Below are 14,630 nucleotides of genomic sequence, written 5' to 3'. Positions count from 1 at the left end.
ACTAAAAAGGCAATGCAGCTTTTTTAAAAGTAGTTTTCCTGATTAGAGGGGGTGGCATAGAAAATCATGATTTTACTTCCTGAAATAATTATTACATGAAACTAAATTAATTAAAAGTTGGGAGCGTTTTCATGTCCATACATATTATGCAATGCTTTTGACACAAAATAAATAAAAACGTCCATACTATGGCAATTGATAAAGTAGCTGATGTGTGAATATAAAATGGAACACTTGCTAAAAATATGGAACACTTACTAAACAAATGCTGCTATAGAATGACTTCAGGATCATAACAGATTTTGCAAATTTGCTGAGACTTCACTGCTGCCTCTAGACAAAACCATTTGCTAAAATGAAATACCTGTAACACAGATTGGTGCTACTTGTTTCCATAATTATAAACACCAAAGATTGAATTTAGGATTTTCTGTATCCAGTGCATGAATTCCTCATGTCACTTGGTTTTTTTTTTCTTTCCAAGGCAGCAGGGATTTTAAACTGCGCTGTTTCTAAAAGCTGCTTTGCCTCTTACAGGGAGCACTGAATAAATGTCCACTCATCCCTTACAACAGGACGGGGGGCCTTTTTCAGCCTAGAACCCACATTTTCTTTTGGGAAGGCTTTAGGTTCAATCGTTCAAAACATGGGTTGGGTTTAGAATATGAGCATAGCCATATCCAATGGGTATGTAGGTTCAGGGTGGACTCCTAACTAGTTTAGGGTGTTCTTAACATATAAAGAGCAACCGCTGTGCATGTCTTCTCCAGGGCTGAGCTCAGATGCAGAACAGCTCAGTTCCATGCAACTGCTCCCTGAATGAGGTTCCTTTGAGGGATGCGAGTTACCCAAGGGATGGAAGTTGCATGTCCTTTTATTGTTGTTACAAGCACAAATCTAAAATGCATAAATGACTGTGAAAGAATCAGAAACGTTCCCTCCCTCTCTTTCTCTTAAAAGACAGTTAAATAAACTGTCAGATTATACTCAGAGTCCTGCTAGTATAAGTGCTTTATCACACTTCCATCTACCCAAATTTGCTTAGGTCAGATTAATCCAGAGCATTTCCATAAAAGCATTAGGCTCAGAGAATATGAAGAAGAAGAAATAAGTGTTTGAGTTTGTGTAACCCCCCAGCTAGCTTTTTGTCTACTTCACTGTTATTTTTGCACTTCAGGGAGATCCTCACACACAAAATAATAGGCTAAAATCTGGTTTGGAAGTAACAGTTTGGAAGTAAATTGTGTATATGCTAACACTGAGCCCCATTTTTTCATCTATATAATATTGTCTACTTTGTCTGACATGAATTCTCTGGGATTTCAGGCAGAAGTCTAATAACATCTGTTCCAGGGATTAAACCTGGTACCTTTTAAGACAGAAGCATATGTCCTACTATCAAGAGATTTCCAAAAGCAAAAGGAATATGTCAATATAGATGTGAAGGCAGAACTAATGTCTGTTCTGTAATGAAATACTCTTTAATACGGTGTTTCTCAAATTATGATTCTCCAGGTGTTTTGGACTTCAGCTTCCAGAAATCCCAGCCAGTTTATCAGCTGTTAGGAATTGTGAGAGCTGAAGTCCAAAACATCTGGAGGAGCACAGTTTGAGAACCACTGCTTTAGAAGGTCCAAGTTAAAATAGAGTCAGTGTCTGTGGGTTTTAACAGAAAATTACTATTTTTATTAAAATGTGTCTGTAGATTTTTTTTTGTAAGCCCAGTTTTGATGTCATGGGCGATCACTTGTGGCCAAGTATGATTGTCTTCCGAAGGTAAGTCTTGGAGCTAAATCTGTAAGTGTCTGTGAAGACCTATTCTGGATACACATGGTCTTGCGCATAGATTTCCAGGTGGAAAGTGGTCACGACAAGGGTTTGGTTAAGATGCCTTCCTCTTGGCACGTTTCTTCCTTTCCTCAAAATAGATAGCACTGTTGGCAACAGCTGAACTCCAGTTACAATACTTAAATACCAGGGTTTCCCAGTTCTTGGTATTTATACCACTTTTTAAGATTAGCTTTAAGCCCATCTTTAAATTTCTTTTGTTACCCACCAACATTGTGTTTTCCATTCTGAAGTTGAGAATAAAGTTACTGCTTAGGAAGATGGTGAGCAGATGTTTGGATAACATGGCCAGTCCAGCGAAGTTTATGGTGGAGAATCATTGCTTCAGTGCTGTTGGTCTTTGCTTCTTCCAGAATGCTAACATTTGTCTGCCTGTCTTCCCAAGAGATTAGCAGGATTTTTTGAAGTCAACACTGATGAAATCTTTCCAGAAGGCAAGTGACAATTCTAGATTGTCCATGTTTCATAGGCTTATAACAGAGTTGGATGGACAATGTGCCTGCTCTACCAGCAGGCACAAACCAACTGTCTGCAATGTCAGCAATACAGCTTAATGGTGGAATGCTAAAAAATGTTGACCATTTCCACTATCTTTCCTGTAACCCCTCCACAAAAGTCAGCATCAATGCCAAAAGACAACACTATCAGAGATCTGCAAGTGCAGCATTTTTTTAATGAAACATCGAGACATGTAAAGGTAAAGGTTTTCCCCAGACATTAAATCCAGTCGTGTCTGACTCTGGAGGTTGGTGCTCATCTCCATTTCTAAGCCAAAGAGCTGGTGTTATCCGTAGACGCCTCCAAGGTCATGTGGCCAGCATGACTGCATGGAGCGCCATTACCTTCCTGCCGGAGCGGTACCTATTGATCTACTCACATCTGCATGTTTTCCAACTGCTAGGTTGGCAGAAGCTGGGGCTAACAGCGGGCGCTTACTCCGCTCCCTGAATTCGAACCAGTGACCTTTCAGGCCACAAGTTCAGCAGCTCAGCGCTTTAACATGCTGTGCCACCGGGGGCTCCTAATTCATAGCTTACATGTATTATATCAACATACCTACAAGGCTAAAATTCTATGCTAATTACTGTTAGAAGCTTTCAATAGTGAGCAGTCACTATTACTCAATTACAATACTTCAAATCACATGGTTTCTTCTGTGCACATTACAAGTAGGCATGGTTATTTTTGTTTCTGGTAGTTTTTATTGTGGTTGCTGGTTTTATTAACCTTTCTGGTATTTTAGCTACAATATTATGATATGGTTTGATCCATGAAGAAATCCATGGGGTAACACCAACCCTTGTGATGCTACTGAATGTCTATGCTACTGACCCAGCCCCGAGAAAAAAAATTGACAGAGCAATAGGTACACAGCTTGCCTGGAATTGTCCTCCAAGACACAGCCAGAGGAAAGGAATAAATATTCAGTAGATTCTCAGCTGCCAGAGAAGAGAAATCTGTTCAAATGAGAGAGTTTGGAAACTCTTCTGAGTATATGATGGGTTAGTAGTTGCTGTGCTGCTGTGTGCCCGAGGTGTGCTTTGACCCATCTCCATGCCCCACAAAGAATGGCTAGAATATATAACAGGACAGTGAGGTACAATGCCCTTTTCCAAACAGGATCATTTTTCCTGTTGCCTTTCTGTTGGTGTCTCTGTTATGCAAATAACCCCACCCATGTACCTACCATAAAAGTACATAAAGAAACAGTGTAAACAACAGCGTTAAAAGTGATGACTGTCAGTCTTGTGAGTCTGTTACGTGCTTGGACTAAACAGGAAGTGCCACAGAAAACTGAAAGGTAAAGAGAATGGTCATTGTTATTTTAAAAAGGACTTCTTCCAAGGTAAAAGTGCTCCTTTGAGGTAAGGTGCTGCTTCCTTTTCAGTTCACAGTAATGCATCTTTGCTATGATGGAATGACTGAAACATTTTCTAGGCTTGCCTCACCCCAGCCACATGGATATCTTATAGGATTTTAGTGTTTTTGTTGTTTTCTTATTTGCTTTCAAGTAAACTCTGACTTATGGTGACACTATCCTAGGGTTTCCTTGTCAAGATTAACTCAAAAGAGGTTTGTCACTCCCTTTATCTGAGGCTGAGAGGGTATGACTTGCCCAAGGTCACCCAGTGGATTTCCATGGTGGAGTGAGAATTTGAACAACGGTCTCCTAATGCTCAAACCACTCATGCCCTCCTAGCTCTTATGAAGTTTAATTACTTGCGAAATATGATTTAATGTCATTAAGTACCAGGGCTTTTTTTTCTTTGCACAAGCAGATTAATATTGAAGGCCTTCCCTTCCTGTCTTTAAAAAGAATTGATATAATTGTTAAATTTGGCATAATTAATACTTTGGTGTAAATTTCCTCCCCCTTCCCCCTCGAACAGAGCTGTTTATACAGTTTATTTGTCTTTATCCGGGGAACTGTTTGGACAACTGTACTTGGCAGTTTCTGTGCTATTGAACAGAACACTGTAAATGGATTTTATTCTTGTCTAGTGTTCTCATTTAAAAAATAGTTCAACGATATGTATTTAATTTCTGGGGAGAAAAGTGGATCCCCAGGATTTCTCACTGTCACAATCTATAAGCAAAGATATTCAGGGTTAGCCATGTTGCCACTAGTGTTGTGCTTTTGTATGGAATTGCTGTTCATTTTGTGTAGTTTCATTCATGTCCTATCATTTTTGTATTTGGTTCCCGCTCATGAAAATGGGCCGTCTATACAACACACATTTTCGTCTGGCTAACGAAAAACATGAATGTTTTCGTGCCAATGGCGGCAATGGGAAGGCTTCTGAGGCTCATCCCCCCCCCCCCTTGGCTTTTGAGCTAGAGGGGTGAAAATCGCCACACACGGAGGGCATTTGATCCCTTTTAGCCCACCAACGTTTAAAACGTTTGGATCTTCCCCAGAGTACTATTGTTATTAATATTGTTAACACCCATTTCCAGACACATCAGATGTAATGCGGAGGCCTTCCTCTCCCAGGCTCAGTGTTAGATTCCCAGAGTAGCTAGCGAAAGTTGCCTTGGCCAACAGGGAGCTCTGGCGTGGACTAGTCCATGAGGTCATGAAGAGTCGGAGACTACTAAACGACTGAGCAGCATATATATATGGGGCCCCTGGTGGCACAGTGTGTTAAAGCGCTGAGCTGCTGAACTTGCGGACCGAAAGGTGCCAGTTTCAAATCCCAGAAGCAGAATGAGTGCCCGCTGATAGCCCCAGCTCCTGCCAACCTAGCAGTTCGAAAACATGCAAATGTGAGTAGATTAATAGGTACCACTCCAGCGGGAAGGTAACGGCGCTCCATGCAGTCATGCCAGCCACATGACCTGGTGATGTCTATGGACAACACCGGCTCTTCGGCTTAGAAATGGAGATGAGCACCAAACCCCAGAGTCGATCACGACTGGACTTAACGTCAGGGGAAACCTTTACCATATATATATATATATATATATATATATATATATATATATATATATGGTACACATCAGCTGTAATGGAAAAGCAGCCTTCTGTCAGTACCTGCTTATTGTTACAGGGCATGAAATTTAAACTTGTTTCCTTTGTTTAATCTCTGGTTTGTGTATTTTATAGAAATAAATTTTAATATGTGTCTTTTATAAAATACATTTTAATATGTGTATTTGTATTTTTACAATATGTGTGTGTTTTAATTCTGTAACCCACCTCGAGTCATGAGGAGAGAAGGGTAAGAAATAAAATTTATATTATTATTATTATTATTATTATTATTATTATTATTATTATTATTATTATTATTATTATTTTCATATCGGGAGCAACTTGAGAAACTGCAAGTCACTTCTGGTGTTAGAAATTGGCCGTCTGCAAGGATGTTGCCCAGGGGATGCCTGGCAGTTTGATGTTTTTACTGTCCTTGTAGGAGGCTTCTCTCATGTCCCTGCATGGAGCTGGAGCTGACAGAGGGAGCTCATTTGCACTCTCCCCAGTTTCAAACCGGCAACCTTCTGGTTAGCAACCCAACCTTCAAGTCAGCAGTCCTGCCGGCACAAAGGTTTAGCCCATTGTGCCACCAGGAGCTCCTATTATTAGTAGTAGTAGTATTATTATTGAAAATTTTATTTTTATTTACTTTATTTATATTCCACCTTTCTCCCTGTGAAGACTCAAGGAGGTTAAAAATCCCACACTTCGGTCATAGTTTAAAAAGAGCAATGCAAAAGTTAAATAGCACAGTGTGAATTGAGGTAAAAAAAGGATCAAAATGTAATAAATACACTTAAAATAGCCTATAAAACTCACCCCACCCCAAATCCCACCCACACTTCCCCAGCTGCATGCCCCTTATTCTTCCCCGAATGCCTGGTGGTAGAAGAAGATCTTGACCTGCCTGTGGAAGGCCATCCTAGTCTCTCTTGGGAGGGAGTTCCAGAGTCTGGGAGCAGCCACCCAAAAAGCGCCCTCTTGTGTTTCCACCAAATGCACTTGAATGGGTGGTGGGACAGAAGGAAGGCTGTCCCCAGTAGATCATAGATGTCTGTCAGGTTCATAGAAAGAGATACAATCTTTCAGATAACCTGGACCAGAGCCGTATAGGGCTTGATCAACTCCATTAGCAGCAAACAGTAAAGTTAGCTCCCCTTGAAATCCAGTGTGTTTCTGTGTTTTGTGAAGACACAAAACTAAGTTGATACAGTACTTGTGTTTCTGGATTATTCAGGCCCCTTCCTGAATAATCAAATAATCCAGTTAACAGCAGATATTGTGGATTATCTGCCTTGATACTCTGGGTTATACGGCTGTGTCGAAGGACCCTCAGTGTTATCAAGTGCTGTTAATTGAACATTTTGGTCCTGCTTTGGATAAAGAAACAGAAGCATGATGTTAGATATAGATTACTGAGTACCTGTGGTTCTTTATCAGATGCATAGTAGGTTGTTATTCAAAATCCACAGATGAATCAGGACATTTGAGCACAATAACTGATTGCTTTTCCATATGGAAACATACAAGGAAGAGGAAATTTGGAGTTCCTGTTTGGGCACTTTGTGTGAATAGACCTAATTGCTAATCCATGATTTATGTACCATACCCTCATTGACCTTTGGTAACATTAAGGAAGCAGTTCTTGCATTGGGTTTTTTTTTTAATTCTTTGGATCTTTTAAAACAGTCGTTTCTGTCACTTTCATTTACTGTCTTGCCCATCTGTATTACTGAGTCTGAAACTGTTAGTAAATAATCTTGAGGTTGCTAATTAACAGATAATCTGTGTTATAGCAATTACCTAAAAGGATCAAGTGAAGTTAAGACTTTGCTTAACATTGGTAGGTGAAAGTTCATAGTCATCTTGAACTATATTGAAGGTCAAACATTTCTTTTTTAAAAACAATGATTTTACAGCTGCTAATGCAAAGAAAGTTCAAGTTTCTCAGAGTTATTTAGTTTATAAGATCTTCCTTAAACTTCTTTGCACAAATAAAAGCAATTCATGGAGTTGTTGTCTATCCTTTTCTGCATAGTTTTTAAAATGAATGTAGTCAAGTGTATTTTTGTCATTTTAGGATAACTCTCAGAAGGGTGCTACACCTTCTTATGGAGAGTTTAGAACAAAAAAGGAAACTTGGAATGTACTGATTCATTTTACAAAAAAAATTTAAAATTCTTCAAGAGGGTCATCTGTGATTTTATATTTTCATTATATGCATCTCATTTCTCATATTTCTTTTGAACAAAGTTTTTGTGAAGCTGGATATTGAACATATTGTTCAAAGATCCAGTGAAAATGTGAGACCAGGGGATTTTTACTAGCTAAGTGTGGAACTTCCAATTTCATTTCAGAGGATTGTCTCATTAGAAAGCTTGAGAGAAGCAGCTGTCAGCTGATCGGTGTTGTTCCTTTCTGACTAAAAAAGAGATGGCTTTACTTGATAGGTTACTCTGTTGTTATAGTAGGGTTCCTTAAGGGAGGCTTTTGACAAGCCACTTCAGGAGGGTTTCAGAGTTCATTTGGGTTTTTAAAAAAACAATGTGTTTCTCAGCTGTTTGATTTTGCTCTGTGTCATCTTCACATTCTGCGCAACCAAGCGTAGCCTATTGCATATGAAGTCAATATACATTAAATGGAAACTGGGAAAGTAGCAATAAATAGCTAACCCTTTGGCGGACCTCTAGTCCTGTTGAAAGACACACTGGCTCTGCCTGTAACTTGAAGAAAGGTATTGTGTCCCATTCAGCTTGGCTCTTATTGTGAAAGGTGCAGTTTTGAGCTTTCCTTGTGGTTTCAAGAGAGGCTCAGAGAGGACAAGGGCATCAAACAGGGAGCAATTTTTCACGGAATTGATTTATGGCAACATGACTTTAAGTCTGATCTCCTTGCTGTACAAGGATATTGCAGAGCTGTGGTACCTTCTGAAGAAAAGCACAGGTGTGTCTTCCTTTCATGTTTTCTTCCTTTTTATTGTTTTGACCTCCCAGTGATTTTATTGCACTGGCAAGACTAGTGTGTGTGGTCTAGCAATTCGTGAGGTTTGCATTATTCTGATTCAAGTGTTACGCTTTCCTGTGTAGAGTGGAGAATGCACATATGAACCTATTTTTACAGAGTTTTATTTTCATGTGTCAAACCAAAGTGTATATGAGACTTACTAGTCTGGTGCCACATAACATTGGTTTGAGGTTATTACGTAGATCATTTAAAGGATATTTGCTGAAGGATCATGACAAACATAATTACCATTTCCATTTTGCATGGATTGTTTGTTCTTTAGAGACTGGTCTCTCTTGTGACATGTCGTTGATTGTAATTCTCATTTAATTATCTTTGTGAGTAAACTTGGTACAAGAATAGAGAGGAGGTAAATCCTGCCATTTTTATTGCACCTTGTTGCAAAACTTGTTAGCACAAAATAGTCACTAAGAAGCAGATTTTAAACAGAAAACATCTCTTGAGTACAGAGTTTCCCTAGGGATCCTGTCTCCTCTAACAGGGTATGAATGAAGCTTTGGAGGCACTCAAAAGAGTGAAGTTACACTCCACTGTGAAACTGAAAGCTTGTTTTTTGTGGAAATTGGGGAGGGGGAAGAGAGGAAGGAGAGAGGAACCAAATACTGCTGATTCAGTTCACGTTGCTTGTCTTGTGTTCTGTTTGGTATGCAAGAGGGTTACAGAGGAGGAGGAGATGAAGAGCGATGACAAGCCAGGTTGGTGATTTGCTTGATTACACTTTGAATCTGAGATACTTTTATTGAGAAGGACCATATTTAATAGTAAATAAAATTATCTGTAGCCCCTCACATTGGGAACTGGGATCTTCCTCTTCAGAGTAAGTTATTCAGAAGGCTGTGGGTGTGCCTTGAATTCAAGATAGTGTTGCTCTGCTTTTGGTAGCAAAAGGGCTGTATAAGAAAATATAATATTAATTGGTAGAATATTTCACTTTTGGTCTTTTCTGATATTTCTGCACAAATGCACATATATTTTTGTTTTAGAAGGAACATATTTTAAATGAAGACAAATGCTATATAGGCAGAATGTGCTTGATGCTACCTGACAGCTGGTTTAGAAGTTTTTTTGGAGTGAACTGAGGATAATCTAAGAATCCTTGCATTTTCTGAGTAATCTTCCTGTTCTGTAAACCCAGATTAAGTCAGGGTGTCACTGACCTGAAAAAAACAGCTTGGCTTTTTCTGTGGATCAGCAGGTTAAACTCGTAGGCTGCTGAAGTTGTTAAGGGCACTAGAACAAGAGCATGCAGTGCGTGTAAAATCTGGCAGCCACAAAGTAAATGTGAAGGAAACAGACATATGTTGGTCTTGGCTGTCTTTGAAAGTGAGTGGTTTAAATTCAATCACTGTCCATGTGCCATAAGCTGTGTGCATATTATTCTGTCTTTCTATATTATTAATTTATTAGGTGCACTTACATCCTTTCCCCCCCAAAAAATTGTAAAGGAAGCCCATATAGGTCTCCCCTTTTCTCGCTTTGTCTTCATATCAACCTTATAGGGTAGGCCAGCCAGCGAAAGAGTGACTGGTCCAAGACAGCTTGTGACCCAGTGAGCTTCATAGCTCCATGAGGAATAGAACCCAGTTTTCAAGTCTTGGTCCAACTATTCTACCACACTCGCTCCCCATAGTGATAAAGCTTTATAATGCTATCTTATTAATCTAAAGGAAATAATTTCATGTAAGGGAGATTCTCTGAGACACATTGTCCATCTGTCCATTGGCTTGGGATAGACGTAAGAGAAAATATGTGGTCCCTTCACCTCTTCCGCAGTAAATATTTTTTAAGAAGAGATGGAAATTAGGGAAATTATTTATCAGTTTTAGTTTTTTCATGTTTAGAATTAGTTCTCAACCTGAAAATGATGGCGGTTAACACCCCACTTTTTCATTGCAGGGTGAACAAAATTCTTTTTTAAAAAAAAATCATTTTATTTACTTTTTCTATTATTAATATTTTTATTTTAAAATTATCATACACCCACAATACACATTGCAAACATATACGCATAAACATACAACCCACCACCCACGATGCAATTACCCCTCATCCCACACTGAGCGCAACCCACCACCCTGGCTTCTGACACTGATGTTTGCATAGTTTATGCATAGTTTTATTGAACCCTCTGTACTTCTAGATCCCCTGTGGCACAATAGGTTAAACCCTTGTGCTGGCTGAATTGCTGACTAAAAGGTTGGCATTTCGAATCCGTGACATGAGATAAGCCTCCCACATGATGGTAAAACATCAAACATCCAGGTGTCCCCTGAGCAATGTCCTTGCAGGCAGCCAATTCTCTCATGCCAGAAACAACTTGCAGTTTCTCAAGTCACTCCTGACATGAAAAAAAAAAACCTTCTAGATCAAAATTCCTCTTGTTTTTATTTTTTAAATTCTCCCATCAGGTCTTCTAAGGCCAGCTTTCAGTTTCTTTCATAAACTTCATGACTTTCATATTCTTAACAAAATTCTTAACGCAAATGTGGACTTCCCATTTTTTCTTATCTATTGGTGGTCATAGCTTTTGAATTCACAACCAGCAGTTTCATTTTCCTTCTTGTGATTTTGCTGTCATACTGCCAAGTTAAAATTTTGCAAATTGTTGACATATCCTAACATATAGATTTCACAATGCAAGCTATAAAAATTGTATACAAACTGATGTTTATAAAACATAAAAGACAAACTACACTACCAGTTATGTAAACTAGTTTGTTGGACATATAGATCCCTTTGGGAAAGAGAGACTCTGGATTTAGATGTTAGACAAGATCTTCCAATGGGTTGAAGATTAGGGATCCTTAAGAGCAGGACCATCTTTGGATGCAGAGGATTTCAATTCTATTCCTGATATTTCTGGTAGGGCTGAGGAAGACCATTAGAGAAACAGTTTGCTGCTCAACCACTGCAAATAAAGAGGCAACACACATACATGGGTTAACTATGGGCAACTTTTATTAATGTTACCTGATTAAGCTTTGTAACTTCGTGAATTGCAAGTGGGCTAAACATATGTAATGAACTTGGTAATGGGCTATTCAGGTTACCCATCTCTTGGCCAATGTGAAAACAAGTCCATATTATTTCCTGGAGTTATTTGACTTGACCTGCACCATCCCAAGATGAATAAGGTGCCCCAAAATTTAGAAAGCTGTTCCCCTTGGTTAACAGTAGTCTAGTTATTATTTTGAAAGGGAGTTCCGCAACATGGCAGGAACATACAAGCATGCAAACAAGCATGTCTAGAACAAAATCTCTGTGTTCATAAATCCTAATCCTATGAATATTTACTTGGAAGAAGTAAGTTTAGTCTGTGTTCACTGGTGCTTATGCTGAAGAAAGAGTGCATAGTGTTGCATCCAGAGTTTATTTGTGGTGATGGTGCTTTGAAAAACCGGTCAAGGTCAGCTACATTGAAGAGCTAAGATAATTCATGTGATTAAAATGTTATGGTAGCTAAATGGGTTTAATGGAACACTTTTGAGTCTTATTTAAGAAAGGAATGTGGGGTTATTATTATTTCTTAAGTGACAAGGTGGTTAGGCAATCTCCTTGTACTACATTCACCTAACTGTAAGTTCAATTGAGTTTTGTATTACACTTTCTTCATTGTTTGTTTGGTAACTTGGTTAGAGTAGACCAATGGAAAAACTGTTTCACTATGTCTAACATATTGCTGAAATCCTCTCAGATTGCCAACCTGGGAATGTGAATTGGATTTTTAAGGTTGAAAACTAAGAAAATTGTGGCAAAAATATCACTAGATAGCCTTTTGATTTCATATAACTGGTAAAGAAAAGATTGAGGTTGAGTACAACATGAGGTAGGAACATTTGGCGAGTTTGCATTTTAATTTCACTTTTTGGGTGTGTTTTCAGTAGGAGATGGTAGTTGGTTGCCCTTGTTATAGCTTTCCACCACTATCCCACGCCAACTCCAGTTAGAAAAGATATGCAGAGTTGTGAGATAAATTCAGATCAAGACCTGATGCTGGCAATTGATCACCCACATAATCATTAGTTGTGCTGTGGAGAAGAGAGGAGTGGAGAGATTGTGGAGAGTCAACTTCTTTAAAAAGTTAAGACACCTGGGTCCCATAATTGTGGGGCTGTTACTCTGCTTTAACTGCCATGGCTGCATCCTAGGGTTTGCAATTTGGTGAAGCACTAGTACACTTTGGCCAAGAACTTTAAATGCCCCTCTTGAACTACAAATACCAAAATTCCATACTATGTTGTGATGGCAGTTAAAGTGGAATCATAGCACATCAGTTGTGTAGTGCAATTGCACCCCAGTCAGGTTTTGCCCTGTCTAACAACATTTTAAAATTGGAAACTACAGTGATACTTGTATTTGCTAGTTTCTGCTTGTTTCTGATTAAACACTTATATCAGATAAATAGAAAATCAATTTTGACTTTCCTGATGATAGCTAGCCATCTAATAGTTCCAGCTAGAAGTGATCCACTGAACTAATAAGAATTTTATATGTTTTCCTTATTGTGCACATTAATTTACACAAGAGTTGGAAGAGACCTCATTGGCCATCCATTCCCATCCCCTGCCAAGAAGCAGGAAAATCTCATTCAAAGCACCCCCATCAGATGGCCATCTAGCCTCTGTTTAAAAGCCTCCAAAGAAGGAACCTCCACCACACTCCAGGGCAGAGAGTTCCACTGCTGAACAGCTCTCACAGTGAGGAAGTTCTTCCTCATGTTCAGGTGGAATCTCCTTTCCTGTAATTTGAAGCCAGTGTTTCGCATCCTAGTCTCCAGGGCAGCAGAGAACAAGCCTGCTCCCTCCTCCCTATGACTTCCCCTCACATATTTATGCACTTCAAGATTTTAGACACATGCTTGACAACAAAAGTCACATCCATAGTTTTAACTTACTATATTTTGAAGTTGTTACTAAAAAAAGTGGTAGATTTTCAGCTAGTAGCAAGATGCTTTAACCTCTGAGTCATTAATACATTGAGGTTACAAATTAACCAAGATACAAACAACAAAATAGAAAGTGAGAGAAATGATGGATGAAAACTATGCTTTTCTTTGGATTTTCTTGTGAAGCTAATGATATGTTTAGGAGATACATTTTCTAATTTTGGTTCTTTTTCCAAAAGTTAGCTTCTAATTGCATTTCTTAAGAAGAACTTGCTAGACTTCAAGTTAAGAACTTCTAGGAGGCAGCTGCTTTTCTAGTTAGTTAATATTCACTCATTTGATATATAAAGGTTCCTAGAGTTTAACCATTTTGTAATTTCCAACTCCTTACTTTCAGAGCTCATTAAACTGTTAGTAGGGAGGAGGGTAAGACCCCAAAGGGATTCAAAATTAAAGATTTGCTTCAGGGTTTCAATTCCCCACTTGTCAATGATGAATGGCATGCTTTTAAGTCATAATATAAGGAACTTCTCTTTTTTAAAAATGGATATGTCTTGTAGACTACTACAATACAGTCACTTGTGTTTTGTGAGGAGCTATTCATTTTCCAGACGTAATACTCAATTATGAAATGTATGTGCTTAAAATAGAACATCCGTAATTCATGCATTTTTCTGAAGGTACATAATTATATCTTCAAGGGGCCTAAATTTAAACTTGCTAAAATATGAAAAGTGACATAAATCACTCCAGAGCTTCAAAATAGCAAAGTTGTGGGTAATCGTGATTTCTTATTGGTACTAGAGCAGGGATCCTCAGACCTTTTAAGCAGAGGGCTGGTTGATGGTCCCTTAGACGGCTGGGGAGCCAAACTTGAAAAAAAGTATAAACATACCAGTATTTCAATGGAAAGTGTGGGCCTGTTTTTGACTGATGAGATAATCAAGTTAATGAGGATTGTTGTTGTTGTGTGCCTTCATGTCGTTTCAGACTCAGGGCCACCCTAAGTCTAAAGTTTAGTGTGGGGACCTGGTAATTGACCTTGGAGGGCCACATCCGGTCCACGATCCTAAGTTTGGGGACCCCTGTACTAGAAGAAACCACATATCTCTTCTTATAGAAAACTCATTCCCATCATGTGTGATGAAATTAGTATGATCCAGTCATATTTTATGTGATCTGTGGTTCTTATTTTGGACTAATTTTGTATATCACCCAGCCTAGTTGGAGCCCCTAGTGGTGCAATGGGTTAAACCAGTGGTTCTCAACCTTTTTTTGACTAGAGCCCACTTTGACCAGGGCCCACTTGAATAGGGACCACTTTGACCAGGGACCCCTCTCCAACATTAGTACCAAAAGGATTACGAATCAGGTTTTGATCAACTTTAAATTCGG

At 38.9% G+C, this 14,630-nt stretch overlaps 1 protein-coding gene across 14 annotated transcripts in view; it reads left to right on the top strand.

Moving 5' to 3' along the window:
• The window catches only part of mcf2l (MCF.2 cell line derived transforming sequence like), a 149,648-nt gene that overhangs the window by 60,673 nt on the left and 74,345 nt on the right, over positions 1 to 14,630 (top strand). The window contains exon 1 of one of the 14 annotated variants that reach the window (XM_008107016.3): positions 7,994 to 8,269. The exons of 7 other annotated variants lie outside the window; for them this stretch is intronic. In XM_008107016.3, coding sequence (XP_008105223.1) covers positions 8,197 to 8,269 — 73 coding nt within the window. In that variant the 5' untranslated portion in view covers positions 7,994 to 8,196. Of the gene's footprint in view, positions 1 to 7,993; positions 8,270 to 8,354; positions 9,046 to 14,630 lie in introns of those variants that run through there. 6 more of the 14 variants (XM_008107018.3, XM_016992317.2, XM_008107014.3 and 3 more) reach the window with 6 other exon arrangements.

The sequence above is a fragment of the Anolis carolinensis genome, chromosome 3, assembly GCF_035594765.1.
Source record: "Anolis carolinensis isolate JA03-04 chromosome 3, rAnoCar3.1.pri, whole genome shotgun sequence".
NCBI classification, from domain to species: domain Eukaryota; kingdom Metazoa; phylum Chordata; class Lepidosauria; order Squamata; family Dactyloidae; genus Anolis; species Anolis carolinensis.
This window is presented reverse-complemented; position numbering and strand designations above follow the sequence as displayed.